This window comes from Talpa europaea, assembly GCF_964194135.1.
Source record: "Talpa europaea genome assembly, chromosome: 16".
In the NCBI taxonomy this organism is placed as follows: Eukaryota; Metazoa; Chordata; class Mammalia; order Eulipotyphla; family Talpidae; genus Talpa; species Talpa europaea.
Window position 1 is genome coordinate 571,929 of NC_140084.1, and position 27,786 is coordinate 599,714.

Below are 27,786 nucleotides of genomic sequence, written 5' to 3' on the forward strand. Positions count from 1 at the left end.
CAGCCCGCGGGCCCGGTGCGGTCATGGGCACGGCCATGGCGAGGCCAGAGTGTGGCAGCCCGCGGGGCCTGGGGCCGGGCTCCGGGTCCACGGGCCTCACGTCGTGTGGGGTGTGCTGTGGCGTGCAAAGTGACCTCAGGGAGTGGGAACCCCATGCTTCCTGGGCACACCCCACGGACAGGGTCTCCTATCACCCGCGTTTCTGAGAAGGGCCCATGTGGAAGACCAGCGTTTCCAGAGCACACCACAGCCAGAGTCGGGGACCCCAGCCCCCTGCATGGCTGGGGAAACCGAGGCCAGGAAGGGTGCGACAAGCCCCCTGCGGAGGGAGCCAGGCCCAGAGCCTGCCCACGCAGCCGGGCGCAGAGCCGCGCACAGCGCGGTTCCGGATGAGCATCACGGGGGCGTAGGGGAAGTACGGTAGCGGGCCTCTCCGCCCTCCCGCCGGGATGGATGGTGGACCCTGCGGCCCTGCAGCCCGCCTGACGGCGGCCCCTGGGGTGGGGTGTGGGCGTGCGCAGGTGGGCGCACCTGGGCTGAGACGGGGCTTACGAGGGCGGCGTCACCTGGACGCCAGCAGAGAGAGTGAAAGGAGCAGGGAAGCAAAGGCGCGGGGAGAATGCGGGGAGCCCAGAGCGTGAAGACTTGCCGGGCTGGGGCCTGCCAGGCTCCCGCCCTCCACCCCGGCCTGCCGCGCCCCTGTAAACTCAATGAAAGCCTGAAAGAGCCACCGAGGGCTCCAGGACTCTCCTTCACCCGTCTGCTCAGGTCACAGAGATCCTGGCCGGCCCTTCCTGCCGCTACAGGGGGCAGAGTTGGGGGCGGCCGGGGGAGGGCCGAGAGTGGGGGCGCCGCGCCGAGGGAGGGAGCCGGCGGCGGCCTTGGGCCTCCCCGCCCCGCCTCTGAACTCCGCGTTCCCACACGGGAGTCGGAGCTGGCAGCGCTGATCTCCGGAACACCGGCTCTCGGCCCCCCGTGCCGGCTGCGGGGGCCTGGGCCCCGAGGGTCAGCAGCAGGGCATCCAGAGGCCGGCACACCCCTGCGCCCCGCCCCGGGCCCCGCCAATCCCCGGCCGCACTCGCGCTCATCTGCTTGCCGCCCCTCGCGCCCGCCCAGGTGGGCACCGCAGCTGGGGGCACCGGTCAGGACCCGCCTCGAGCACGAGGACCAAGGGTCGGGGAGCCTCTTCCTTCCCCGCCAGCCCCCCAGGCTGCCCCTCACCCCACGGCTGCGGGTGGCTCAGGGTCAGGGTGCCCCAAGGTCGCCGGTCGGAGCCAGCAGCCACAGCAGTGTGCACCCCAAGTCCGGACCCCCACCCCGGGGGGCTCCTCCCTGGGGCCCTTTGGGGCAACTTTGTTCCCGCAGCCTCCTGTCAGGCGTCCTTTGAAAAATAGTGACACCTGTGCGAGGGCGCGGAGCCCAGCGCAATGTGCGGCTGCGGGGTGTCTGTGGTGTGCGCCATAAGGGGAAACAACAGAGGCAGAGGTAGCGGACAGGGGCCTCCCACCCCCTCTTCCTCCTCTGTGGTGGGGGGTTTCGGCCCCCAAGCCAGGGAGCTAAGGGATGGGGGCTCCTTCCTGGGGCACTGCCCATGGCCCCCCCCAGGAGCTGTGGCTGGGCCTTAGGGCCAGCCCCCAATTAATGGGCGGGCAGACGCCGAGAGGTGACTGCCAGGGGCAGGCGGCCCAGACAGGCACTCAGCTCTGGTGGGGGCCCTGGTGACCGCACGGGGCTGGGAGGTGGCCAGAGCAGGCCAGGTCCCCCCCAGGGTCTGTGGGACAGGTCTGGCATCTCCGGTATCGTTTTACGGCTCAGGACAGGTGCCTGAGCGCCACAGTGACGGGGTGGGGGGACCCCACTCCCACGGGCCTGAGGAGAACAGGACTGCCCAAGGAGTGGGCGCAGGCGGGGCTGGGGGGAAGGCCAGTGCGGGCGGGGTCCTGGTTTCTGGGCTCCCCGCACCCACGGCACAACCTGGGGTGCTTTACCCATCTCTCGCAAAGGCCCAGGCGCGGAGGGGGACTTGGGGTCACGCCTCTTGTACAGGTGAGGAGGCTGCGGCAGGCCGGCGCTCAGGGGCAGGGGACGAGCCCTGGGCCCCGCCGCCGCCCCTGCGCGTGCACCCGTGCTCGGCAAACTGCTGACTTCCTTTACAGTTTCGAGACACAAGACCCAAAAGAGAGAAAGAAACCCATTTTGGCACTGAGGGGCCTATGTCTGGAAGCCGAGAACAGCTGGAGTGGGAGGGGCCAGCGTCGGCTCTGGGCAGGGCGGGGCCCAGCACTCACCCACCTGGACTGTCCCCAAGGCCAGAGTGTCCACTGCTCCCTCCCGGGCTGTGTGACCTCAGGTGAGTTACTCAACCTCTCTGAGCCTTAAGTCCCGACAGCAGAAATGCGGTCCAAGGTGCCCTCCCAGGGAGGCTGGGAAGACTGGAGGCTGACACAGGTGCCGCCTCGGCACCCAGCAAGTGCTCCGTCAGGGCGGCTCTGCTGACGCCGGCCCCGCTCGGAGGACCACAGCCGGGAGTCCCGCGCCTCCAGAAACGTCTGCGGCCCATGCGGCCTCCTGCCTGGGTCACGGAGCGTCCCGGTTCTCAAGGGTTGCTTTAAACGTAAGAGCAGCGGGAGAAAGAGGCCGGCTGTCCTGGGCCTGGGGATCCCCGGGCAGCCCCTGGCGAGTCCCCGGGGGGGGGGGGCAGGCGCGCCCCTAGCCTCGCCTCCCGGCGGCACAGCGCTGGCTGCGCACCTGTCCCTCACGGCGGGATTAGCCGCGCGGCCCTAATCGCGCCATCAGCGCGGCTCTCGGATCAGCTGAAGGAGGCTTTATCCAGACAGCGCGAGACGGCTCCTCGCCGCATCTGGGCGGCACCGTCGCGCGTGGCACTGGCCGCGCAGGCGGGCAGGGTGGTCCGGGAGGGGCTGGGGGCCAGGCTGGCGCCGCCTCTCCCAACTGGTAGAGGGGGCTCTCCTCGCCCCCCTGCCCCGCGCCTACTCTAGACCCGGGCACTGTTTCAGATGCTGGGGTGACAAGCTGGGCAAAACCCCTGGCCTGGGCACCGGGCACTCTTGCCAAGCCTCCGAGCCGGGGCGCACGGACAGATGAGGAAGTTGAGGCACACAGACGGCTCCATGATTCCGAGTTGGGACCCCCAGCTCCGGCGGGGTGCTGGCTGGGGACATCCTCCTTCCTCTGTGGCTGCTGCCCCGAGCCGGGGCCTGGTCCTGACACCTCCCGCCAGCGCCTAGCTCGGGCCCCTGGACGCTGTCTTTGCACAGAGGCCCGGGAGGGGCCGCCGGGGGGTCACGGCCGGCCTGGGGGCCAGGAGGGCCAGGAGAGCCGGCCAAGGGCTCCGCCAGCCCCCATCCTCCCAGCCCGCCTCCCTACCTTCTTTTTCAAAAACATAATTTATCTGTGTATTATCAAGAAATCCAGACACTTTAATCAGTGAGCTATGAAGTCAGAATTTCCATCCTTATCTGCGGGAGGAGTGGAAATAGAGGAGATAGCAGCGGGCGCTGGTGGGGAATGTTAATGGTGGGGAGGCTGGGCGGCCGGCGGGAGACGCGCTATCTCCCCCATTATCAAGGCCGTATCTCGCCAACCATCTCTGCGCAGTAATGGGGCCGGTTCAACTTTCCAAGTTATCACGGGAGCTGGAACCTGCGCCCGCCGGGGGCCCGGCCCAGGAGACGCTCGGGAGAGACCGGGGCTCCGGCCAGCACGGCCGGGAGGCAGAGGGACCTGGCTGCCGGGCCTGGTCGGGGCCCCCGAGGGCCGGTCCACCCCTGAGGCCACCCAAGGGAGGACGGGGCCGTCCCTCTGCTCCAGGGTTCTGGTGGAGCTGGGAGAGGGCAGATTGCACGGCAGGGGAAACCAAGGCAGGAAGCTACCTTAGGGTCTCCATCCCATTGGGTCGCAGACTCTGGGGTGAAGCCGGGTCTGGGAAGTGGAGAGGCTTGGTGGCAGGGGGGGCACAGCAGGTACGGTGACCTGCGGGGCTCTGTCCCCTGCAGAGGCGTGTCCAGGCCCCAAGCCCTGGCTGTCGGGAGTGAGGCAGGCCTGTCCCCGCAGTGCCCCCACTGGGGCTCAGCTCACACCCCCAGCCCTGGCCACCTGGGGAGCCTGGAGTGCTCAGGGCACCCTCAAATGTTGAGGGACTCCCAACTGCCCCGAGGGCCCCTGTGTGGCCCCAGGGTGTGGAGGGCCTGTGGCTCCAGGCTGGCAGGGCCACCTCAGCCCAGAGAGGGCTGGCCAGGCCCCACACCACATGGCCAGCGAGGGCAGGTCAGCCCAGCCACATGGGCCCGAACCGCAGGAAGGCCCTGTTTCCTGACCTGAACCAACATGGATGTCTCCAGGTGGGGCCGGGGCCGAGCTCCGGGCCTGCGAAGCCCCACCCCGGTCACGCCGGCCCCTCTCTCCCCACGGTGGGGGCGCCAGTGCAAGCCAAGTCTGACTGTGAAGCTTGAAGCCTCAGTTTCCTCTCTGTGCACAGGAGTCTCTGAGCCCCCTCCCTCGCGGAGGAGAACGGAGCTCGCGCCTGGGAGCCCGCAGGCCGGGGAGGAGCTCCCTCGCTGCCCGCCCGAAGCCGCGGCAAGTGGCACACCAGCCCGCCCTCCCCTGCGCGGAGCCCCAGGCAGGCCCATGCCGGGGAGTCCCTCTGGCGCACCCCCTGGAAGCACCAAGACTACACTACCTAGGTCTGACTTTCGGGGTGAGGCTTGATAGAGAACAGGGAAACTGAGGCAGGAGGCTGTGGTGTGGCCATCGTCCAGAGACTGGGGCTAAGGTGGCGGGCCTGAGGCCAGACACAGAGGCGCGGCTCAGGCGGGTAGGGGGACAGGGCACTATGTCCCCTTCGCTGGCATCTGTGGGGCCGCATGACACGGCCAACCCTGATGGAGGCTTCCCCTCAGCCCTGGCCCTGGGGAACGGAGGCCCAGGGATGCCGGGTACCTTCCGACACCCGCAGGGTCCAAGGGCCTGGGTCTGGCCTGTGCCCCGGGGTCTGGCCTGTGCTCAGTTGTGCAGGCGGCAGCACCCAGGCGGCAGCAGTCCTGCCAGAGGCGGGCCGGGCACAGCCCCAGCCGGACCGCCGCTCCCCCTCCCCAGGCCGCGTGCCGCACGGCCCTGGCGTAGCGCCCTCCCGAGGGCATCGGTGAGGGGATGGCCAAGCTGGGGAGGGCCCACCAGGTGCTCCTGGGCCTGGCTGCCTGACCTCTGTCTGCAGCCCAGCCCTGGGGGCCAAGGGAGCGGGCCCAGGGGCCCAGGGCCCAGCAGCAGCAGCCTGGGACGAGCTCAGACCAGGCCAGTACGGGAAGCTGCACCCCAGCACCTTTATATGGGGGACACTGAGGCTCTGGGAACCCACGCCAGGGGAGAGGCAGCGGAGAAGGCCAGGAGGGCAGGGGAGGGGCCTGCTTATCTGCCCAGCCAGCTCTGGCCCAAGGTCAGCCCCGCATTCCTGCCCCAGCGGGGCCACGGCCTTCTCCCAGCGCCTCACAGGAGGGGCAGGCTGCTGGGGCCCTGCGGAGACCCTCAGGAGGCGGCGGGTGGGACGGAGGGCCTGGGGGCGGGGCACGGCCCAGAGGCACCTCTGCCTACCTCTGGGGCCCACAGACCAGCTCCCACAGTTTGCGGCTTCAAGCATGGGCCTCAGTTTTCTTCCCTGTGAAGTGGACGGAGCACACGGCCAGCACAGCTAACACCACACGGCCCTGCAGGCAGGACCCTCAGATGCGGGCACCTGGGGGCGGGGCTCTGTGTGGTGGCCTGAGCCGGCTTCTGGCCAGTTGGCTCCTGGCCCAGTGCAGCATGCCTGGCAGTGCTGCTTGGGCTCCTGCTTCAAAAGCAGAGTCTGAGGCCGCGAGAAGCCACAGGCCCAGGGGCACAGTGAGGCCAGCGGCGCCCCAACACTGGCCAGGCCAGGCTGAAGCGTAAAGGCCCAGGCCCTCTGTGGGCGCAGGAGGGATGGGTCTTGGTCTGCGGCCGCCCGGTGGCCTCCAGGGCCCTGTGCCCTCCTGACCTGGCGGCTCCAAGGCCCCAGCACCTGCCGTGTTCCCACTGCACGGCACGCGGGCAGAGTGGGGGAAGTGGGCCCAGGCGGGGCTGCCACCTCGGGGCCACAGTGTGGAGGACAAAGGCAGGGGTGGGTGAGGCTGAGGCCCAGACCCTGCTCACAGCCAGGCCCCCACATCCCTCCTGGCCCCTTGCTGGACTCACATCCAGGCCTTTTAGGGCCCCTCACTGGACAGCGGGGCAGTGACTGGGCTATGCCCGTTCAGCTGATCGGCACCGCGGGCAGCTGCTGGGCCCCTGCCAGGAGCCCCAGGCCTGCCCTCTGCAGCAATGCCCACCCTCCTGGGCAAGGGGGGTTCACTGTGCTCTGGGTGCTGCCCACACTGGCTGGGCCTGCAGGCCTCCCGCCCCTCACCTGTGAAATGGGCACAGGGAGCAGGAGATCCTGCCCCACGACCCTCAATTCTGAGCGGGCTTGGCCCAGCGAGGGGTGGAGGGCTGGGGAGACCTCCCATACGCCTGCAGCGTTGGGCAAGGAAGGCCGGCCTGGAGAGGCCGAGCTGGCCAGGGCGGCACAGCCCAGGGACCTGCCTGGCAGAATGGCTGGAGGGGGCCCCCGGGGCCTGGAGCAGGCAGTGCCTTTCCTGCCAGGACCCGCTGGGTGGGGGACGTCAGCACATACCCAGGCGCCGCGCAGGTGGGAGAGCGCAGGGGAGCACTTCCCTGCAGGGCCATGTCTGCGCCCCGCACGCGGCTGCATGGACAGGCCTGCGAGGGCATCCCCTTCAGACACACGCAGACCACAAAGCCGACCCCACTGACAGGCCACGGCGGCTACTGGGGTGTGCCTGGGGCGGGCACGGCCATCAGTCCCATTCTGCGGATGGGGAAACTGAGGCTCGCATCCACTTCACACCACGCCCCCCCGGGCCATTGCCCTGGCAGAGTTCGGGAAGGCCCAGGACGGGCCCAGGCCCGCTGCGTGGCACACCGGTCATGAGCTTGCTGGCTCCTGGTGGCCCGAGCAGGGCAGCGAGGCTGGCGTGACTGGCTGACGGGGCCCCGGGGACCTCCCCGTCTGGCTCTCCAGGCCAGGCTCTCCCCCACTCACAGGCCACAGCCCAGCACACCAAGGCCCACCGGGCGGGGCCGACCCCCTCTGGGCTGCTGTCCTTGAGGCTGACCTCGGCCCCCTGGGTCCCAGGCTGCTCCTGCCAGCAGCAAACTGGCTGTGGCCTCAGTCTCCCCCTCTGTGAAATGGGGCTAGTGGGCAGCTCCAGGAAGCCGGGGGTCTGGTCTGTGGGCAGGCGTCCCATGGGGCCCCTGAGCGTGGCCCGGTCAGGGCCGGGGGTGGGGGGCGATACCGATCGACGAGGCAGCAGCTGCCTCCAGGAGGAGGCCTGTCGATGGCAGATAGGCCTGGAGTATTATTCACGGCCCGGCAAGCCCCAGGAACGTCTGGTTGGCATAGAAACAGGAGATAAGGGGCACAATTAATGGCATCACGTTCCCTCCTCCTTTCTTCCCCAACTGACCCATTTAAATCCCTGGCGGTGCTGGTGCCACGCTGGGCTCCTGGTGACCTCGGGAGGGGCTGGCCAGGCGGGACTGGCCCCCAGTCAGGGCTGGGTGAACCCCCCAGCATCCCCCCTGCACTTGGATGTCTCAGGAAGGAGGTCAGGGGATGTGGGCAGGGCCGGGATGGGGGGCTGTGCCGCAGCCCATCGCACAGGTGTGGAGACTGAGGCCGGAGAAGCCAGGGACGGAAGCCGGGCCACCTGCCCGCCCAGGAGGGCCGTCACCTCTCGGTACTGCCGTCTCCCCAGCTGTGAAGTGACGATGGGCAGCAGGGGCCGTTACTGCCCAGCGCGGAGCGGCGCCGGGCCAGCTGCTCTTACCAAGTCCATGGCCACCGAGGGGAGGCCTGCGCCATTGCCCGAGCCAGCGGCACAGGGACTAGGCCCACCTGGAGCCAAGCGAAGCCGGAGCCCTGGGGTTCAAGTGCGGGCTCCAGCACCTGAAGCTCAAGTGCAGGCTTTGGGGCTGAGCCATGCAGCCCCCATCTCTACGTCTGTGTCCTCTACGGCCAGGCCTACTTTCCAGAGGGGAAACTGAGGCAGGGGAGGCAGTCCCCTGCCTGTGGAGGCTGGGCACCTGGCAGAGTCCCCATGTGGGGGCAGCGTGATGGCTTCCACGCTGATAAAGCACTTCAGAGCCCGCCCGCCCTGAGCTGTGCCCAAGTCAGGCTCCCGGGAAGGGCCCTCGGCCACGGTGCCAGCCCCAGCGGGCTGGGCTCTGTGAGGCGGCGGGTGAGAAGCCGGGCGGGCCAGCCGTGTGCGGGGAACAATAATTTGTTTAAGCAAACTCTGAGAAGGTGTGAAAACGCCGTCCTGAGACAAGTGGCTGGTGCCCAGCCGGCCCCCGCTCCTGCAGAAGGCCCTGGCCAGGGCAGCCTCGGTTTCCACTTAGCACCTGGGGTGCAAGGGCACCCCCACCGCAGAGGGCTCTGCAGCCCCTGGACTGCTGGCTCCTGTCCCCACGGTTCAGAGCGGGGAGCTGCGGCCCGCGCATGTCTCCCGGGAGCGCTCGCGGCTGCTTTTTCAGACGGTGCAGGAGCCCCCCAAAGTGACCCACACTGCTCTCAGCGGCGCCCCCACTTGCTCGGCGGCCTCCATTTCCTCAAGGCACCTTGCAAAGCGCAGGTGCTCAATTCAGACCTGCTACGTGAAATCGGGGCTGTCCTGACTTGGGGGGGGGCCCTGCTTAAAAAACACCGGGATACCCGGTCCTTCCTCAAGCGGCGGGAGCCAGGAAAGCCCCGGACTGTGTCTCAGGAGGGCAGCGGCGGGTCCGGGCCGCCCCGCTATCTCGCACCATCTAGGGGCGCGTCCGCTCCCCGCCCCCGCCCGGCGAAGCGAGTTTTCTTTCCTCCCGCCGGGCCGCGCCGCCCGCGGGGGGCCGCCGCTGGGCAGCGAGGTGCGCTGGGGTGAGCCCCTGCCCGCGCCCCGCAGACCCGCGCCCCGCCCCGCCCCCGCACGCCGAGCGCCGCGCCGGGCCTGGCGGCCGCAGATAAGCCCTATCGCCCCGGCGATCGCCGCCCGGCCCGGCTTATCGCGCTCGCATCGACCCGGCGGGAGGCGGCGAGGGGCCGGGCCGGGGTCCGGGCTGCGCGCCCCCTATCGCCGCGGCCATCTGGCCGGGCCGGGCCGCCCCCGCCGCGCCCCCCGCCCCGCGTTTGAAGTTAATAAATGGAAGCGCCTATCGCGCCGCCATCGGGCTATCAGCCGGCACATCTCTCCCGCCGAACAAAGGCGCAGGGCGCGGGCAGCTGCGCCGGCCTCCGAGGGGCCCCCGCGCCCCCGCGGCCCGCGCGCAGGTGAGGCGGCTGGGGCGCGGGCTGGGGCGCGGGCTGGGGCGCGGGCTGGGGCGCGGGCTGGGGCGCGGGCGGGCGCCGCCGCTGGGGACAATCGCGCCGGCATCTTAACGCGCCGCGATCGGCGGGGGGCGGGGGGGCGCCCGGCCCGGCGCAGCCCCGCCTCCCGCCGCCGCCCTCCCCTGCCGGCCCGGCTCGCAGGCGCGGGGCGGGGGCCGCGCCCGCGTGCCCACGGGGTCCCCGTCCCGGGCGCCCCCCGCCGAGCGCCCCGCGCAGCCCCGAGCCCGCGGAGGGGGCGGCACCCGGCCGCGCGGCCCGGGACTTTCGGAAAACAGGTCCGCGCGCGCGGCGTCGGGTTACGGAACCGGATTCCCCGCGCTCCCCGGGAGGGCCTTGGGCCGCGCCGCTCCCCGGGGCCGGAGCACGGGGTCCCGCGGGCCGAGGGCGCGGACGGCGGGGAGCGGGGCCCGCCTGGCGGGGGGCGCCCCGGGCAGCCGGGCGCGGGCGCTTCCCGCGAGGGGCGCGGGCGCGGGGCGCCTCCCGTGCGCGGGCTCCGCGGCTCCCGCGCGGCGGAGCGGCCCGGAGCGCGCCCTCTCCGGGGCCGGCGTAGGGGCCCCGGGGGCCGCCGCCGGCCGGGGAGAAACTTGGAGCCGCGGCCGCCGCGCTGGCCCGGCCCGGCCCCCCCGCACCCCGGGACGCCGCCGGCCTCGGGGGTCCCGCGGGGTCCCGCGGCCGCGCCGAGCCGAGCTGGGGCGGCGGAAGCTGCGCCCCCGGCCCGGCCCGGCCCGGCCCGCACGCTGGGGCGCGGGTCCCGCCCGCCCGCCCGCCGCGGAGCCTGGGAGCGCGATACGATCGCGCCCGCCGCGCCGATGCTATCGCCGTGGAATATTTTCAACTTTATCTGCGCCCCGATCGCGCCGCCCCATCGCCGCGCGATCTCGGGCTGGGGGAGGGGCGGGGGCCGCGCCCGCCGCCGCCGGCCTTGGGGGCCCGGCCCGGCCCCGCGGGGCGCAGACGCCGGGCGGGGAGGCCGCCGCGCCGCGGGCAGAGCGGGCAGGGCGGGGGGCGCGGCGGGGGCGGCGGGGGGCGCGGCGCGCGGGGCCGGGTCGGGGTCGGGTCGGGGTCGGGGGTCGGGGGTCGGGTCGGGGTCGGGGGTCGGTCGGGGCGCGGGCCGGGCCCGCGGGCCGCCGGCGAAGTTGGACTCACGCTTGATCTGCCGCGGGTTGCTCTGCTTCCTCCTGGACATGTCTCCGGCGCCGCGCGCCCTCCCGGCGGCCGCCTCTAGCCCCTGGCGGGCGGCGGCGGGCGGCGGGGGCGCGGCGGGGCCGCGGGGCGGCTCATGCCCCCGGGCCCCGGGCTCCGCGGCCGCCCCGGCCCGCGCCCCCCGCCCGCCGCGCCCGCCCGCGCCCGCCGCGCCGCCGCCGGGGCTGGAGGCCAGGCCTGCTGCGCGGGCGCGGGGCCGGCTGCTCGGCGGGCGCCAGACGCCGCCGCCGCTCGCTCTCCTCAGCCGCCGCCGCGCGAGCGCCCGACCCGCGGCCACGGCGAGGCGCTCCCGGCGGGCGCGGGCGGGCGGGCGGGCGGGCGGGCGGGAGGGCGGGGCCGGCGCGTCACCGGCGCCCGCCCCGCCCCGCGCCCCGCGCCCGGCCCCGCCCCCGGCCCGGCCCGGCCCCGCCCCCTGCGGGCCCCGCCCTGCCCCGCGCCCGGCACCTCCCCCGCGCCCGGCCCCGCCCCCGGCCCCGCCCCGCCCCCTGCGGGCCCCGCCCTGCCCCGCGCCCGGCACCTCCCCCGCCCCCGGCCCCGCCCCGCCCCCTGCGGGCCCCGCCCTGCCCCGCGCCCGGCACCTCCCCCGCGCCCGGCCCCGCCCCGCCCCCGGCCCCGGCCCCGGCCCCGCCCCGCCCCCTGCGGGCCCCGCCCTGCCCCGCGCCCGGCACCTCCCCCGCCCCCGGCCCCGCCCCGCCCCCTGCGGGCCCCGCCCTGCCCCGCGCCCGGCACCTCCCCCGCGCCCGGCCCCGCCCCCGGCTCCGCCCCGCCCCCTGCGGGCCCCGCCCTGCCCCGCGCCCGGCACCTCCCCCGCCCCCGGCCCCGCCCCGCCCCCTGCGGGCCCCGCCCTGCCCCGCGCCCGGCATCTCCCCCGCGCCCGGCCCCGCCCCCGGCCCCCCCCCGCGCATGGCCCCGCCCCTGAGCCCGGCCCCGGCCCCGCCCCGCCCCACCCCCGCGCCCGGCCCCGCCCTGGCCCCGGCCCGCGCCTCCCCGCCCCGCCCCGCCGCGGCCTGGGTCGATCTCAGGTCCCGGCCGCCCTGGCCCCGCCCACCCGCGCGGCCCGCCCTTCCAGTTGGCCCCGCCTCTGGGAGCCAGCGAGGCCCCGCCCCTGCCGCGCTGGCCCCGCCCAGCGCGGCGGCCCCGCCCCCGCCCCGGCGCTCCCGGCGCCCCCTCCGCGCTCGGGCCGCGGCTGCGTCCCGGCTGGGCCCCGCGTCCGGCCGGGCCGCCGGCTTCTCCGGACCCGCCCGCCGGCGCCAGCCCCGCCCCAGGCCTGACCCGCTCCCGGCCCTTGCTCGGGCCACGGGCCACGGCCCGCCCCTCCGCTCTGGAGCGCCGCCCCGGGCGGCGGAGGCCCGAGGTGTGGGCGCCCCCCTTGCCTTGGGCGGAGCTGGGCTCGGGCGGCCGGACGTCTGCCCGCACCGCCCAGCGGGCAGGTTCCCCGCGCCTCCCTCCCGCCCTTGGCGGCCGTGACCCCGCAGTGCAGGCCTTGGCCTTTTAGGGGTGCGGGCGCCCCGGGGCCTCCTCCCAGATCAGGCTGGACATCGGGGAGCACGCGGGAGCCAGAGGCCTGGGCCAGGCCCGAGCAGCAGCCCCCGGGACGTGGTCCCCACCACTCACCAGCCAGGACTCTGCGGGTGCCCCTGCTGGGGGCCCCCCCGGAAGGAGGACCCCTCCCGGCCTAGCGAACCCCCGCCCCTGCTCTCCTGAACTGTTGCGAGTGAGCTGGTCCCCAGGGTCAACTGTCTGTCCAGCCCTGGAAATGGAGATGACCCTTCTGTCTTTGGGGTGTGTTCAGGGGACCCCAGAGGCCCGGGAGGGTCGAGGTCACACGGCCCTGGAGGCTGTCCTCCCAGATGGAATTATGTTTTATTTTATAATCCTCGGCCTGCATTTAGCGCCTGCCCCTCTCCCCCATATTCACAAGAAATAGGGAGTCAGCAAGGGCGGGGGACCGAGAGCCGGGCCTCTGCAGAGGGCACCGGGACACCCGTCCAGATGGCCCACCCACCTGATGGCAGGACCCGTCACAGCAGCGCTGTCCCTTGTCTCATGCGGGGGGGGGGGGGCTGCTGCGGGAAGTCCCTCACTCCCCACACCTTTGCCTCACAGAAGAGATGGGTTACCCCATAACTTGTCCCCTTTCCAGCAGTATTCACGGGGGCCCCTGGAAAGGAGGCTGGGGTCCACCCCGGGTCCACCCACCTGTGCCTGGACAGAGGGGACACTAATGCCAGGCGGCCAAGAGACCTGCCCTCCAGCACCCTGCACAGGCACGGGCAGCTCCCCACCACTGCCTGGCGCTGCACCCCCTCCCTCACAAGTGCACCCACATCTGCGTGCTCACTCCAGCTGGACGAGGCACCGACCTAACTGGGCTTCCCGTTGGGCCAGGACAGGGACCCGGGAGTGGCGTTTCCTGGAGGAGGGGGCCTGGGCGTCCACACCAGCCAGTGGCACTGGGCTGGCCGGCTGGGGGCTGGCCTGTGGGGGAGGGGCCTGAGGGCCACGGGGAGGCCACCACCGTGCGAGGTCGGCCTCGGCACTGCGGTCACTTGGTCACCCACATACAGGTGAACAAACAGGCCTGGGAGGAGAGACGTGCCCACCCCGCCCAGGACTTCAGGCGGTGGCGGCCAGGCAGCATCACTCTCCAGGACCAGGGCATCATTTGGGGGGTCACAGTGCAAATGAAAATGGGCCCTCTTGTTCAAAAATGAGGTTTTCAGGGTGCTTTCCTTCTACACTCTGCCCCCTCTGTCTTTCAGGTGCCCTGCAGGGGTATTATCAGCCCCGGGTGCGGGAGACCCTGCGGCCTACTTGGGCAGGGGACCTGCCACCCCCTCAGGGGAGGGCTGTTGGCGATGGCGATAAGCTGAGGAAAGACTGGAAACGAGTGGAAAGGAAGGCCAGGGCGACCTGGAGCAGAACAGCACCTCTGCCTGAGGACGTCAGGGAAGGCTTCCTGGAGGCGGTGACCTCCAGATGGGGCTTAACAGGAGTCCCTGATGCAGTAGGAGAGGGGGTGGTGGGGTGTGGAGGGTGTCCAGGTGGGGCTCATGCCCCATGGTCTGCCCATTGTGAACCCTAATTTCCACCTGCCTGTGTGCCCATGAGCAGCAAGTCACATCCTAATGTCAGTGTGGAGAGAACAGAGTCGGGCCTGCCAACTCCCCTAGAGCTGGGTACTTCCTGCGCACTAGAGGCCTGGGGGGCGGGCCCAGGGGGTGACTCTGTCCGGGCGCCTGCTCTGGGGCCGTGTGGCATCCCCGTCACAGACACCTTCTTTTTCTGGGCTGGCCTGTGTTCCCTCCTGACTCCTCATGCACCTGCCGGGTGGTTATGAATGCCAGGGTACCCAGGGCAGGAAGCGGCAGAGTTGGCTCAGAGCGGCCCCCCAGCTCTTAAGTGGAAGCGCCTCCTGCATCCCCAGGCAGTGGTGCCCCAGCTCTGGCCTGGGATCCGGGAGAGGGGCTTGGAGGGCCTGGCCCCAGGCACGTCTCTGGCTTGCCTCCTCAGCCTCTGCCCGCTGACCTGGGGCTGCTGCACACGGCCCCACCCCATGTGCCAGGAGGGAGGCAGCTGCGGGTACCTCGCTAGTGCACTGCTGGTGGGGCCGTGACCTAGGGAGTCACAGAATGTTCTAGAAACAAGCTGCACTAGGCAGGATGAAGAGGATGCTCAAGAAAGAGGCACAGCTGCAGGCAGAGGAGGTACAAGGTCTGGAGGGCCCAGAGTGCGGGGCCTGGAGCAGAATGGGGGGGCATCCCCGAGGCCAGGCCAGAAAAGGAGCCTCGGAACACCAGGCGGAGCACTGGTTCTCCTTCATCACCCCAGCACCCCGGCTCCGAGTGGCCCGAGACAGCCCCCTGCTCTGAGGCTGGCACTCGCTGGCCGGCCCGCGGCCTGCCTGTCCTGCTCCCCCAGGGCCGCCTGCGTGAGGAGCCCCGGCTCAGCCTGCTACCACTCCTGCCGAGCCTCCTCGGAGCGGGCGGCCTGCGGCCACAGGGCCTTTGCACAGCTGTCCCGCCGCCTGCTGCACACCCCTCCCACGGCCCGGCCCACTCCCCCTTCCCCGGCAGCCCTGGCTGCTCCCCACAGACGGGGCCTCCTTCCGTGCCAGCAGCGGGCGGGCACTGCACCCCGGCCCCTCCTCCCAACACAGGCCCCTACTCTCTGCAGAAGGCCCCCGGCCCCTGCCAGTCCCGCCACCGAGGCTCGGGCAGCGACGTCCTCGCTGGAGGCAGCCGTGGAGGCCGCTGAAGGGCCCGCGCCCCCGTCGGCGCCGCCCGTGGGGAAGGGCAGGCCTGTCCCGCGTGGCCCGGCCGGTCTCACTCACGGGCAGCCGCTGACGCTCGTCACCGCGGCTCCGCGAGGGTTTAATTAACTTCCTGTTTCAACGCTGGATAATAAGTTTTAAGCATCACGTGATTCGTAAGGAGGTCGAAGGGCAGGCGGGATGTCAAAATAAATTAAGTGAGGAAAGGGGGTTCGGCTGCAGGAGGGGCAGGGAGGAGGGGCCGCTCCTGGGCTGCTTCTGCGGCCTGGCTCCCGGGGTGGCCCCGCGGCCCCTCTCGCCTGCCCCCCTCGCGTCCCGGGCCGGCTCTGCGGGGCAGACCTCCGAGCTGGCCAGAACCCCGCGTCTGGCACAGCGCTGGGGAGGGGACTGAGGCTGGAGGGGCAACTGCCTGGGGTCTCCGGGCCCAGGCGCGGGGGGTCCTGCTCTCTGCTCTGGTCACATCCTGGGCGCCTCTGGCTTGTCAGACCCAAGCACACCCGGCCCGGGGGTGGCGGCCCGGAGGCAGTGCCCCCTTCGGGGGCGGGACTGCGCGTGCGGCGCGGCGGGGGAAGGGCCGGGCGGGGGTCAGCGAGGCCGCCATCCTCCTGCGCCGGCACTCCCTGGGGGCGGGCGCCTGGCCAGCTTCCCCGACGTGCCGCCCCCGGCCAGCAACGATGGGCACCCAGGACGCGGCGCACCACGATTAGGGCAGGCAGGTGCCCTCGGGACGGGCTGCAGGCAGCTGGTCTGTACTGGCTGACCCCGACCCCGCGCTGGTGGCCCCAGAGCCTGGCCGAGCGTTTGGGGCGCCCCCTGTGGGTCCGGGGCGCTGCTTCCCGCACCCGTGCCCTCACCGGCTCCCGCTGGGCTCCGGACCCGGCGGGGGGTGCCTCGGGGCAGCCCCAGGGCACGGAAGGCGGGCAGTGTCCGTGGGTCGCGTTCGCGCGTGGCTCGGAGGCCGTGGGCGGTGGCGGCCCGCGCTGCCCAGAGGGGCCCTGCCCGCAGCTGGCCTGGTGCTGCCACCTGGCGGCGGGCCGGGGCCGTTCCCACGGAGGTGCGCCGGCAGGGCCTGGGGGCTCCCAGGGCTCCCCAGGACGGTGGGGGGGACACAAACACAGCAGGCCTTCTGCAAAAACAGCGGGAGTGTATTTGACAGGAGGGTGCCGCCCTCGCGGCGCCCGGAGCCCCGTCGTGTCTACAGGAGGGTGGTCTGGCCCGAGGTGGGGCTGAAACAGGGGAGACAAACGGTGACCCTCAGGGCAGAAGGAAGCCTCCCCCACCCGCCTGCTCCCCTCGAGGACGCAATTCTGGGGTCACCTCAGTGCACGGGCTGCCGGGCGCCAGGGCCGCCCTGGGCCCCGAGTGTCTCATCTGGGAAGCCGGGGAAGACGGGGCCGGGGCCTCCCCGACCCCAACACGGGGGTCCCTCGGAAAGCAAACCGGGGTCCTGGATTCACATTATGACATGAACTAGCACCAGAGACTTCAAGAAAAATCGCAGACGTGGTCGGGAGCTCCCCGGGGGCGGCCGGGGGGCTGGGGCGGGCAGGGCCGTGGGGAGCAGGAGGGAGGGCTCGCGGGAGTCGCTGTCTGCTCCAGAGGGGAGCCTGGTGCCCGGGGCACCTGTCATCGGAGGTGGGGGTTCAGGCGGCTCCCCCATGGGTCACTCCGGCACCGGCAGCAAGAGATGGAGCGCGAGCCCGTCACCATCGGCCGGCAGCCGCCTCCGCTTCCCTGCCGGACGGCCTGGGGGGGCCCGGTGTGGGTCTTCCGAGGCGGGGCCCTGTGGGCGCTGTGCCTTGGCGGGGGGCAGGGGCGGGGGGAGCTCTGCGCTCGTCAAGTTCTCGGTACTAAGAAGATGGCTGCGTGGGCTCAGGCGGGCTGCCGCGGGGCTGCCCTCGCCGGGCCCCAGCCCTGCTCCAGACGCCACAGTCTCAGCCCTGACGTGGGGTGCAGGCCCCGTGCGCATCAGGGAGTCGGAGGGGGCCGGCCACGGGCGAGGGGCACTGGCGGGGGCGCTCCCCCTCCACGGCCGCCGTGGGGCGCTGCTGCTGCAGCTCACTCGGCCGCGCCCTTCTTCAACGGGATCTTGAAGCTGGTGAGCCGCTGCCCGAAGAGCTGGCTGAGCAGGCTGCTCTGCGACTCGGCCGTGCGGCGGGCGTGGGGAGCGGCGAGTCCGGCGCCGAGGACAGCTCTGCTCCTCTTGAGGGACCTGTGCAGGGGTCTCGCCGGGGGGAAGGCCTGGCCCAGCCCCCCTTGCCGGGCACCCCCGTGGGCATGGGCGGGCTCCCCCTCCCGCGGGGCCGACGGCTGTGAGTGCGTCTTGCTGCTTTGGCTGCCGGGCCGGGGCTTGGTGGGGAGCACGCGGCTGGGAGCCAGCTGCTTCCGGGGGGCCCGCGGGGGTTTTCCGGGGACTGTCCCCCCACCTCTGCTCCTGGCTGGCCGGGGGGCCCGGCTCTTCCTCTTTCTTTCGGCGCCCTCTCTGTCCTCCCCGGGGCCCTGGGGGCAGCCCCGGGCTGTGGCCCTCGGGGCAAGCTTGTCGGGGGTGGGGCTCTGGCCCGGCTGGCCGGGCTTGGCGGGGGTGGAGGCCGTCTCGCTTTGGAGCTGCCCGCTGGCCGGCTGGGGCTGGCTGCCCCCAGCGGCCTTGGTGCGGTGCCCTGGTTCTCCGCCACCCTGGGAGCGGGGGCCCGGCCTGGCCTTGAGGGTGCTGGGCATTCCCCTGCCCTCGGTGCCGGGGGCCGGCGCGGTGGGTGCCGGGCTCGCTGCCGCCGTCTTTGGTGTCTCTGGGAACGCGGGTGCCTTGCTGGGGGCAGGCGGGCTGGACGTCTGCTTCGACAGACGCTGGCCGCCCCCAGCCTTGGCGGCGCTGCTCTGATCAGAGGGGCACCTTGTGTCCCCCTGGGGTGCCACGTGGCTCGTGGACACTTGCTTTTCCTTCCGGAGAGGGGTGGGGGCTTCGGGGCGATGGTCAGGGCCACCTTTGCCAGCAGCTCCGGGGGGCCCACGTCTCCCTGAGAGGGGCCCAGCCGCCCTCCTTCCCTCTGCACCTTGGCCCCTGGCCCTTGGCTGGGGCAGACACCCCTCCGGCGGGGTGGCCTGCTGGACCCGCGGCCAGGGGCTGCCTGCGGGAGCCTCCCTCCCGGAGCCGCCCGGGACTCGGTCTGGCTCGTGGCCACCTTTGCCGTCGGCCAGGACGGCAGGGAAGGGAGTCAGAGGCGGGGGCAGCAGCGTCTGCAGGCCCGATGGAAGGCTGCCAGCCCTGCCCCGGGGGCCCAGCGGCCCCGTGGGCCTCTCTGGGGCCCTAGGCTGTCCCTCGGAGGTGCCGGCAGCCCCCTCGGGGCAGGGCAGGAGCAGGGAGGGGGGGGCATCCCTGCTGGGCTCCGGGGGGCTGCAGGGCAAGGCCACCCGTCGCCGCTTGCTGGGCAGCGTGCCCGGGGAGGCTGGGGCCCTGTGCCCGGGGGCCCCTGGCCTCCGCACGCCCCGGAAAGGGAAGGGCGGCCGCCCCCGCCGCCGGTGCTTGTCCATGTGCCGGTCGAACTGCTCCTTCTTGGCGAAGGTGTAGTTGCAGGCGCTGCAGGCGAAGGACCGCCGGCTGATGCGCGTGACGCTGGCGCAGAGCTCGCAGGCGTACAGCGGCGTGTGCGGCAGCTCCAGCGGCAGCTCCTCGCCCAGGCCGTGCTCCCCGCCCAGGTGTGCGCGCAGCTGGCCGGGCTCGGGGTAGACCTGCGGGCACTGCGGGCACAGGTAGACGCGCTGCCGGCTGTGCACCGCCAGGTGGCGCTGCAGCTTGAAGGGCTTGGGGAAGCGCTTGCCGCAGTGGTGGCAGTCCCGGGCCGGGTCTTTGCAGTCCGCGTGCACCTGCCTGGCGGGGCGCAGGGGCTCGCCGCCGGGGCAGGGGCTGGGGGGCGGGCTGGGGGGCGTCTGGCCCGAGCCAGAGGGGGCGGCCCGGCCCCCGGGCGGAGGGGGGCTCCAGCTGAGTGGCGGGGAGCTGGCTGGTGTGGCGGCGCCACCCCGGGGCTTCGCCTGCTCCCTAGGGCCGTCCTCCGGGGCCTCCGGCCCTGGAGCGTGGGCTGTGCCAGCGGGGGACGGCCCCAGGACACGGCCCAGGAGGCAGGCGGCTGTGCGGCCGCCCTCCCAGCCCTCCGGCCAGCCGCCAGGGGCCCTCCGCGCGGGTGCCCGGCGGGCGAAGCGGGCAGCGTGCTCCCGCAGGTGCTCGTTGTACATCCAGACGTCGGCCTCCTCCCGCAGGCACATGCCGCAGGCCCAGGGCCCCGCCTTGCTCTGCACGTGCTTCTCCCGCAGGTGCTCCCGCAGCAGCTCGCGGGAGCCGAACCTGCGCTCCACGCACATGTAGCAGGTGGGGGGCGGCGCAGGGCTGTGGGCCAGCCGGTGCAGGTCCCGCTCGCCCAGGCCCAGGAAGCGCTGGAAGCACACCCTGCACTTGTAGGCCGCCCGCCGGGCTCTGGCCGGCCGGGATTCCCCCCGCCTAGGGCTGGCCGCCGCCCCCTCCGGCCCTGGGTTCCCCACCTTGGCCGCAGCCTCCGGGCCCAGGAAGCTGAGGCTGGGGGGACCGGCGGGGCCTTCACGGGGCCCCGGGGGGCGCAGGGCCTGTCCCTCCAGCGTGGCGCCGGGTGTGGGGAGGGGCAGGGCGTCGCCGGGAGACGCGCCGGCACAGCGTTCTCGCTCAAGGTTGGGGGGCTCGGGGCTCGTGTCTCTGAGAGAAGGGGCGGCGTCCTCCACGGGCACAAGCGGCTCCAGCCCCCGCCAGGCGGCCGGGACCATGTGCAGCTCCGGGATGCTGTCGGACAGGCGGTCCTTGGCCCCAGGGGGGGCCCGCGTGTCGCCAGCCGCCTCCCGGTCGGGCTCCAGACCCCACAGGCTGGGGCAGGGGGCCCAGGGCTCGATGCCGGGCGCCGGGCTGCCGAGGAAGCCGTCCAGCGGGAAGGCCGGGGGCAGGCCCGCGGCCTCAGCACCCCACGGGTCCTCGCGGGACAGGCAGAGAGAGCCCGAGTCTCTGAGGTCTGTGGGTGGGTGAGCGGGGGGCAGTGCCACACTGTCCCCCACCTTGCCCCTGGGCTCCAGGGGTGCGGGCGGCTTCGGCTTCTTACCGCTCTTCCCACAGACGCGGGGCTGCTTCTTCCGAGTCAAGGCCAGAGGGAAAAGCTGGGAAAAGGCAGCTTCATCATGGGCCAAGCTCAGAGGGTCCCCGAGACCCGGGCCGGGGGTGGCGGGAGGGGTGCCCTTCTGCTCCCGGGCCCCGTCTCCTGGACAGCAGCTATGGGGGACGCCGCCTGCTTCAGCACAAACCTCGGATGGGCCGGGGGGGCCCGAGGGGAGCTTGTGCGCCTCCCTGAGCCCCTGCCCCGAGCTGCACTCGGGCACCCCGCGGCCCCCTGCAGACCGTCCCCAGGGCGGGTCCTGGCCGGTGCCCGCCGTCCCGGGCTGTCTCTGGCCCCGGCCGGCCCCTGCCCCGGGAGGCGGCGCGGGGGCCGTGCGGGTCCTGGGTGAGCCCCGGGCGGCTGTCCCCTGTGGGCCTGGCGGGGCCCCGCGAGGCGGCCGCGTGGCCCGGCTCTCCCGCTCCGCGCCCGGGGGGAGGCGGCGGCCAGCCGGGGCCGGGTAATTGGCAATCACAGTTGATGGATTTGCGCCGCCTCTATCTGAAATCACATCAGCCGCGACGGGAGGCCCGCGCGCCTCCGGGCACCTCCTCTCGCTCGCCTTGCTCGCCGCCTTCTTATTTGATTTCCCCTCTGACCGGCCGGGCCAGCCCGTGGGCTCTCGGCCCCGCCTCTGGCCTCCCTTCGCCGCGGGCCTGGGCCGGGCCGCAGCCTGCTCCGGCGGGCCCCGCGTCCCGGGCTCTGGGCGCCTCGAGTCCACCCTTCGCTTGACGGGCGTCTCCCGGCCAGGGGGGCAGCTTGGCGCTCCCGGCACGCCCAGGGAAGTGCCGGGCGCTGGGGCGTCCAGCGGAGCGGAGCAGCCCTGGACAAGGGGCGGCCCCGCAGCGCGGCGGGGGCCGCTCAGCGCCTGCCTCCGTCTCTCCTTCCCAGGGCTCCTGCGGCTTTTCTTTTCCGAGGGGTCCTGAGGCTGGCGAGGGGGCGGGGCCGGGGGCCCGGGCTGGGAGGCAGCCCCCCGATGCAGTCCGTGCTTCCTGGCCCGGTGGCGGCTCAAGCCGGGCCTTGAGCGGAAGGAGGCCGCGCAGACCTCGCAGGTGGGGGGCTGGCCGCTGGGGGCCCGCTCCTTCCAGCTGCTGCTCTCCCCTGAAGCCGGCGGCTCCTTCCAGTCGCCCTGGGGTGTCTGGTGGAGGCTGCTTCCGAGGCTCTGGGGGGAGCTGGGTCTGGGCTTGCCAGTGGGGCTGCCGGGGGACGTGTCTCTGCCTGTGCGGGGCCCTGTGGAGGGGCAGGTGGCAGGGGGGCCTCTGCTGCTGGTCTCCAGGGCTCTGGTAAGACCAGGGCTCCCGGGCCTCCGAGTCCGTAGGCCCTCCTGTCCCTGGAGGCTGGCCCCCGCCTTGCCCACTGGGCAGGGGGCGTGAGCTGGCGCTGCAGGCCCTGGTGTGGAACGGTCAGAGGGCACAGCAGCAACCCTCTGGCCTTCCCTGTGGCCACGGTGGACGGTGCTGCTTGGGGTGTCTGGGTCCCCGGCTCCGGGCCCCCTGACGGCCCCCGGGCCCTCTGCAGTGGGAATGCCGGGAGGAGCCGCGGCCTGGACGTCTTCCGGGGAGGGCACGGCCCTCGATGGGGGAGACCCTCTCGGCCTCTCTCCTCTGGACCCCGCTGGGGCCCCTGCGGAGCTGTCCTCCGGGCGGCCCGCCACACAGGCGGGGGTGAGGGTGTCGGTGAGGCGGGGTGGCCGCGCAGGCGGGCCCTCCCGGGGGCTGCCGTCCAGGGCAGGGTGGGCAGCTGGGCTCCCCTCGGGGCTGCAGGGGCCCGTCTTCGAGGCCAGGGGGGCTGCGGGGTCCACGTGGGCTTGGCCGCAGCTGGCTCCTGCGGGAGGGCCCCCGGCGGGACTAGAGGCCGGCACACGCTGGGGGCTTGTGGGGCTTCCACGGGACACGGAGGCTGGGAGGCCCGTCAGCCCGCCTGCCGGTGCCGCGGGAGGGTCTTCAGGAGGCAGGGGCCTGCGGCTGCAGGGGGCGGAGGCAGGGCTGGCCAGGGCAGGTGGCCCCTTGAGGCTGGGGCCGGCTGCCTGGTCTGCAGCCTGGACGGTGGGCCCAGTTTGGGTAAGGGCCAGGACCGGCGGTCCCGCAGCACAGGAGGGGGCGCTCGGGGTGGCCTGGCCCTGGTCTGCGTGTCCTATTGGCGTGTGCAGCGTGATGATGTCACGGCTGACGGTGACCGTGGCAGGGTTGCCTGGCGCCCCTGGGTGCCCCCAGGTCTCTGGCTGCGGCTGGCTGGCCCCGCTGGGGCCCGCGGGCTCCTCAGCCTGGCCAAGCCAGCCCGGACGCCCCTCTGCCTGCGGCCCCAGGTGTGGGCGGGCTGCTGTCGCCTGCGCCGCCCCCAGGAAGTCCGGGCTGGGGCTGCGGCTCCTGCCCCCGCCTTCCGTGCCGTCCCCGCGAAGGTCCGGAGGGTCAGCGTCCGGCTTCACGGATCTGGCCACCAGCAGCTGGAGCTGACGCAGGGGGCCGGTGGGCGGGTGCTGGGGCCTCCGGTCTCCGCCGGTCTCGGCCCCCGGGCAGGCCCCCGCTCTGCTGACACAGGGCTCCCGGGGGCCGTCGCCGGGACAGGCGCCAGGGGGTGGGGTGCTCGGAGGCACAACCCCAGCACCCCAAAATGCCAGGGCAGGGGCCAGAGGGACAGCAGGGCTGCCGACCCCTTCCAGCTGAGGCGGGTCTCCGCGGGGTCCGTCTGCCGCGAGGGGCGGCGGGGGGGCTGGGCGGCCGAGTATTCCTGACGCGCCGTTGTCCCCGGGGAGGGAGGCGTCCCGGCGGGGGCTGCACCTCGCTGGACTCCCCACGTGAGAAGACTCCCCACAGCCCCGCTCAGCCTTGGGGGGACCCGGCTGGCAGGCGGCACCGAGCGGCGGGGCTGCCTCTCCGGGGTGGAACGAGGGCCGCTCCTCCCGGGGGCCCCCCAGAGCCCACTCCACGGTGGCCACGGCCGTTCCTGCCCCTTGCGGGGGTGCCCTCGGCCGGGCCAGCGGGGCGGCGGCCTGGAGCCGGGCTCCGTGCGGCTGGCCCGGGGCCTCCTGCGCGCCCTGGCCGCTCTGCAGCTGACTCTCCAGCTCAGCGACCAGCCTCCTGATCTCCAGCTCGTCCTCGGCCAGGCTGCCCGCGAGGGAGGCAGGCCCTGGGCCGGCCGTGCCGGGTGCCGGGGGCGACCGGGCTGGGCCTGTGCTGGGGCGCTGGCCGGGTGCCGGCTCCCCGGGGCGGCCAGGAACGTGGCCCACCCGGCTGGGCAGCAGCGGGGCCACCTCCTCCTGCAGGGCCCAGCCGTGGTTGGGCGGAACAGAGGGCCGAGGCGGGGGCGGCGGGGCTCTCCTTGGGCCAGGGCAGGTGCCCGCGTGGGTGTCCTTGCCTCCGGGGCTGCTGGAGGTCGGGGCGTGGGGCCCCTCCACGGGCAGCCCTGGGAAGAGCGGTGCGGACTCCGGGGTCAGCGGAGGCTTGGCTCTGCCTGGGGCCAGCTCCACAGGGCGGGGTGCATTTGGGGGCAGCGCTGGCACCCCGTCCGGGCACAGGAGCTTGCCGCTGGGGTCCGGAGCCTCGGGCTTGGCGTACGGGTCCCGGTGGAAACGCGAGGCCGGGTCTTCAGGTCCCAGGAACAATCCACTTGGTGTCCTGCGGTCAGGCCGGGGCCCCTCTCTGGGAGCCGGGCGCCCCACGGTGCTGCTGTGAGAGGGCGCGGGGTCGCCGCTGAGGCCGGGGCCCCTCAGGAGCAGGGCGCTGTGCCCAGGGGGGCCTGCCTCTGCCGGGCGTGGGGCGGGCTCCTCTCCGCCGCGGGAGGGCGTCTCCGGGCCTGGCGCACTGCCCGGCCCTGGCGGGCTCCCGGGGGGCGGCCCTTCGGGGTCCCCCCTGCCGGGCTGAGGCGGCTCCGGGGCTCCGGGGCGCACGGACTGTCGGCTTTCCTCTGGGGCCTCGGGCGGGGCGGTGGCCCGCGACGGATGATGGGGGGCCGCCGCTGTGCCATCTGCGTACTGGGGGGCTCTGGCTTCTGGGCTCTTTGCTGGGTGCTGGGTCTCAGGAGAGCTGGGGGTGCTCAGGCCAGGCCTGGCCGGCTCCTCTGGGCCTGGGGAGCCCTTGTCCGTCGGGGCTCCCCGCCTCAGGACCTTCCGGGGCTTCTGCTGCTCCCTCTCTTCTCTGAGGCCCCCCAAGTCCCCCTCCTTCCTCTTCTCGCCGCGGGGCCAGCGCCGGCAGCTGTGGCGGGGCCGGCCCCTGAAGCGGGGTCCCCGAGGCCGCGGGCCCTCGTCCTCCTCAGACTCGGAGCCGCGGGGCTGCCGCGGGGGCCGGGGGCCCGGCCGGGGGCCCGGCTGGTTCTTCTGCTGCAGGATCTTGTGGATGAGCTCCTTGCTCCACGAGCCGCCCCGCGCCCGCCTCCTCCGCGCCGGCCCCCGAGAGCGCTGCGAGCTGCCGGCCGCCGCGGGGAGGGCCCGGTGGCGGGGGCCGGCGCGGCCCCGGGGGGCCTGGCTCCTGAGGTCCCGGGGCTGGGGCGGGGGTGGCTCAGCCCCACCCCCCACTGGCCGCGGCCTCAGGTGGGGCGCCCTGGCGCCGCTGCAGGGCCCGCCGGGGCCGCTGGCCGGGCCTTGCTCTTTCCGCAGCCGCGTCAGCCGCTTCCCTCCCCTCTGCCTGCTGGCCAGGCTGGCCCTGGCGGCCTTGGCGGGCGCCGGGCCTCGGGAGCGGGTTTTGGGCCAAGCGTGGGGGGTGGGCACCCCGTCCCGGAGGTGAGGGGCCTGGGGCTCTGCCGTGTCGGCCGCAGTGGGGAGCGGGGGCTGGACTTCACTCTCGGGCACCGCCCCCGCCCTGGCCTTGGGGGGCTGCCCAGCACCGGGGCCCCGGGGGCCGGGAGGCTCCTCGTCGGCGAAGACGTCGATGAAGCTACTATCGATCTCGGGGCTGTCAGACTGGTAGCCCAGGCCGTCCAGCGCCTCGGTGATGAGGCTGTCCAGCTTGGCGGCGTCCTCCAGGTCCAGGTCTGCGGCGGGGAGCGCGAAGTGGGCGGCCAGGCTGGGCCCGAGGCTGCCCCGCAGGGGGTCGTCCCTGCTGTCCTCCCGCCCGTCTCCGGCCAGCAGGAAGGGGGCGGCCTTGGCGGGGCTGAGCAGGCTTGGGCTCCCGCCGGCCGCTGCCTTGGGGGTGGCAGGGGGCGTGGGGAGCCCCAGGGGCTGCTGGAGCCGGTCCTTGGCCCTGGCCGGGAGCAGGCCGCAGAACTGCCGGTGCTCCAGGAAGGCGGCCAGGCTGCTGTAGTTGCGGTCACACTGCCTGCAGGTCAGCAGCACGTCCAGCTGGTCCAGGCTGGCGCTGCTGAGGGGAAAGTGGTGGGCGGAGTAGGGGGGCGGCCCCTGGGGGAAGCCCTCCAGCACCCCCTGGGCCACCTCGGGGCCCACGCTGGGGAAGGGGGCGTCCTCCAGGCACTTGAAGGCGCCCTGGGCGCCCAGCCCGCCCGTGGGGAAGGGGCCGGCCTCGGGCTGGTAGTGCACAGGGGGGCCCTGGGAGGGCCCGGGGGGCGGGTGGGGGTGACTCGGGGCATGGAAGAAGGCGGGGGGCCCGGGCAGCTGGCTGTCCTCCGAGCTGGGGTTGGCGGGGCTGCAGGAAGGGGGTGACAGGGAGGAGCAGGTGCTGCTGCCCGTGGTGTTGGTGGCGGGCGAGGGCAGCGGGGACTCGCTGGGGGAGGCGGCCACCACTCTGGGTGGGGGCAGGCCTGGGGCCCCTCGAGGCGAGACCTGGGGCTGGGCCACCCCAAAGAACAGGGGCTGGGCTCCGGGGTCTTTCAGCCCGTTGTAGGGGAAGGGCCCGGGGGAGCCGCCGTGCTGGCCTGGGCTGTTTCCCAGCAGCCCCAGCTTCTCGCCCGCGCCGGGAGGCTTCCCGGCCGCCGCCAGCGCTCCCTGCACGCTGCCCTGCCAGTCCAGGGCGTCCGGCGGGAAAGGCGGCCGGCCCAGCATGTCCACTGGGTGGGGGCCGGCCACGGCGGTCGGGAGCACCTGGGACCAGGGCAGCGGGGGACTGTGGGGGAGGCCCAACTGCTGGCCGAGGCCAGGCTGGCCGTCAAAGAACACCCCTCCGGGGGCGGCCGTGGGGCCCAGAGGAGGCGTGGGATACGGGGCTGCGGCTGGGTCCCACAGTTGGGGCAGTCTCGTGGGGGAGGGCCCGGGGGGGGCCAGCTCTGTGTCCAAAGGCCCCAGGGGAGGGTCTACACCACTGGCTCCGGGAAAGCATCCCCTGGGGCTCCCCAGCCCGCCGTGGGCCACTGGCCGAGCCTCTGGGAGAGCTTCCGCCAGGCCCTGGTGCAGGCTGTCGGGGAAGGTGGCCCTGGCACCTGCGAAGGGGCCGAGCACTGGGCGCACAGCGCCAGGGCCAGGGAGAGCCCTGCCCGCATCCCGGGGGGCACGGAGGCCACTGGGCCGGCCGGGGTAGCAGGGTGGGGGTGGGGGAGCAGGCCTGGAGGGCAGCTGGCATGTGGCGCTGGCGGCCACGGCCTCCTCCGGCCACGCGGCGGGGGGCTGGTGGAAGGCCAGCACCAGGGGCCCCTGGGCGTACTCATGCTCAGAGGTGCCCCGCGGGAAGGGGTGCTCAAAGACCCCCCCCGGGCTGCTGCCTTCAGGAAAGGACTCTGGCTTGGTGGGGGGAGGCCTGAAGCCAGCACCTTGGAAGCTGTCCTCGGTGGCGGGGGGCCAGGGGCTGGCCCCGCCAGCTGGGAACTCTGGGTAGGGGCCTGGCCTTCGGGGGCTGGTGCTCGCTGAGGTATGGCTTGTGGAGGTAAAGCTGGAGGGGGGCTCCTGGACACGCCCTGGGAAGCTGAGCTCTTTGGGGGCAGGCGGGGCCTCGGCCCTGGGGAGGCCAGGCCTGACACGGGTGCGGGGGGCCTCCCCCTCTGGGGGCTGGGGGGCCTCCACTGGCAGGCCCTCTGGGGTCTCGTCCAGGGCGGGCCTGGCCCTCGCGCTGGCCATGCCCACAATGCGGAGCTGCTGGGGGCTCTCCCCGGCCCTGCTGGCCTGCCAAGCCCGAGCCTGGGCAGGGCTCCTCCCGGGTGGGGCCCGGGGGCTGCCCACCTCCTCGGGGTCGCTGCTCAGGGGGTGAGCTCTCACAGGGGCAGGCTTGGGCTCCACCCCCCTGGCTTGCTGTGGCTTGGTCCTGAGGTCCACAGCCTGGGCCCTGCTGCCGGCCTCCCTGGCGGCCTTGGCGGTCCTGCCGGCTGGGTTACCGTCCTTGTTGGGGGGCAGGGTGGAGCCCCTCGTGCCACTGGCCGCCTGGCCAGGCTGCAGGTCGCCGGTCATGGCTGGAGGCGGTGCTCCTTGGGGCTGCTCCCCCGGCATGGCCCCTCCTGGACACTAGGAGGGGGCAGCGGTCCTATGGGGGCTTTGGGGAGTGAGCTGGGCAGCCATCCTCGGCCCTCGGGGTCCCCCAGACACGCCTGCTTTCATGGTCCTGAGTGGAGCCTGCAAGGGGAGGGTGGGAGTGAATGGGGCGGGCCCGTGGGCTCAAGGCGGCCATCTGTGTGGCCCACGGGGCCAGGAAGGACAGGGCAGGGCCCGCAGGGACGGGGCGCGGAGTGGAAAGCTGACCAGCCCTAGTGTGGCCTGCGGGCCAGCCCCTGCCCAGGACACCAGCCTCCGGAAGGTGCCACCCGGTCCTGGGCTTCTGAGCCAGGTGGCATCTCTGGGGTGTGCCTGGGGCCTGGTCAGGCCTCAGAGGCGAGCTCCAAGGACATGGTGA

The 27,786-nt window shown here is 73.7% G+C and overlaps 2 protein-coding genes across 2 annotated transcripts in view; both read right to left on the reverse strand.

Moving 5' to 3' along the window:
• Positions 1-10,640, reverse strand: part of ZFPM1 (zinc finger protein, FOG family member 1) — a gene marked incomplete at both ends in the record, with an annotated part of 48,452 nt that extends 37,812 nt beyond the window's left edge. Inside the window, one exon of the mRNA XM_084257442.1 lies at positions 10,601-10,640. Within this exon, the coding sequence (XP_084113568.1) occupies positions 10,601-10,640 (40 nt within the window). The remainder of the gene's footprint in view (positions 1-10,600) is intronic.
• Positions 10,641-16,988: 6,348 nt separating this feature from the next.
• ZNF469 (zinc finger protein 469) lies at positions 16,989-27,386 on the reverse strand (the record flags this gene model as incomplete). Its single annotated transcript, XM_084257881.1, has 1 exon — positions 16,989-27,386. The coding sequence occupies one exon, from the start codon at positions 27,384-27,386 to the stop codon at positions 16,989-16,991; it is 10,398 nt and encodes a 3,465-aa protein (XP_084114007.1).
• Positions 27,387-27,786: the final 400 nt, after the last annotated feature.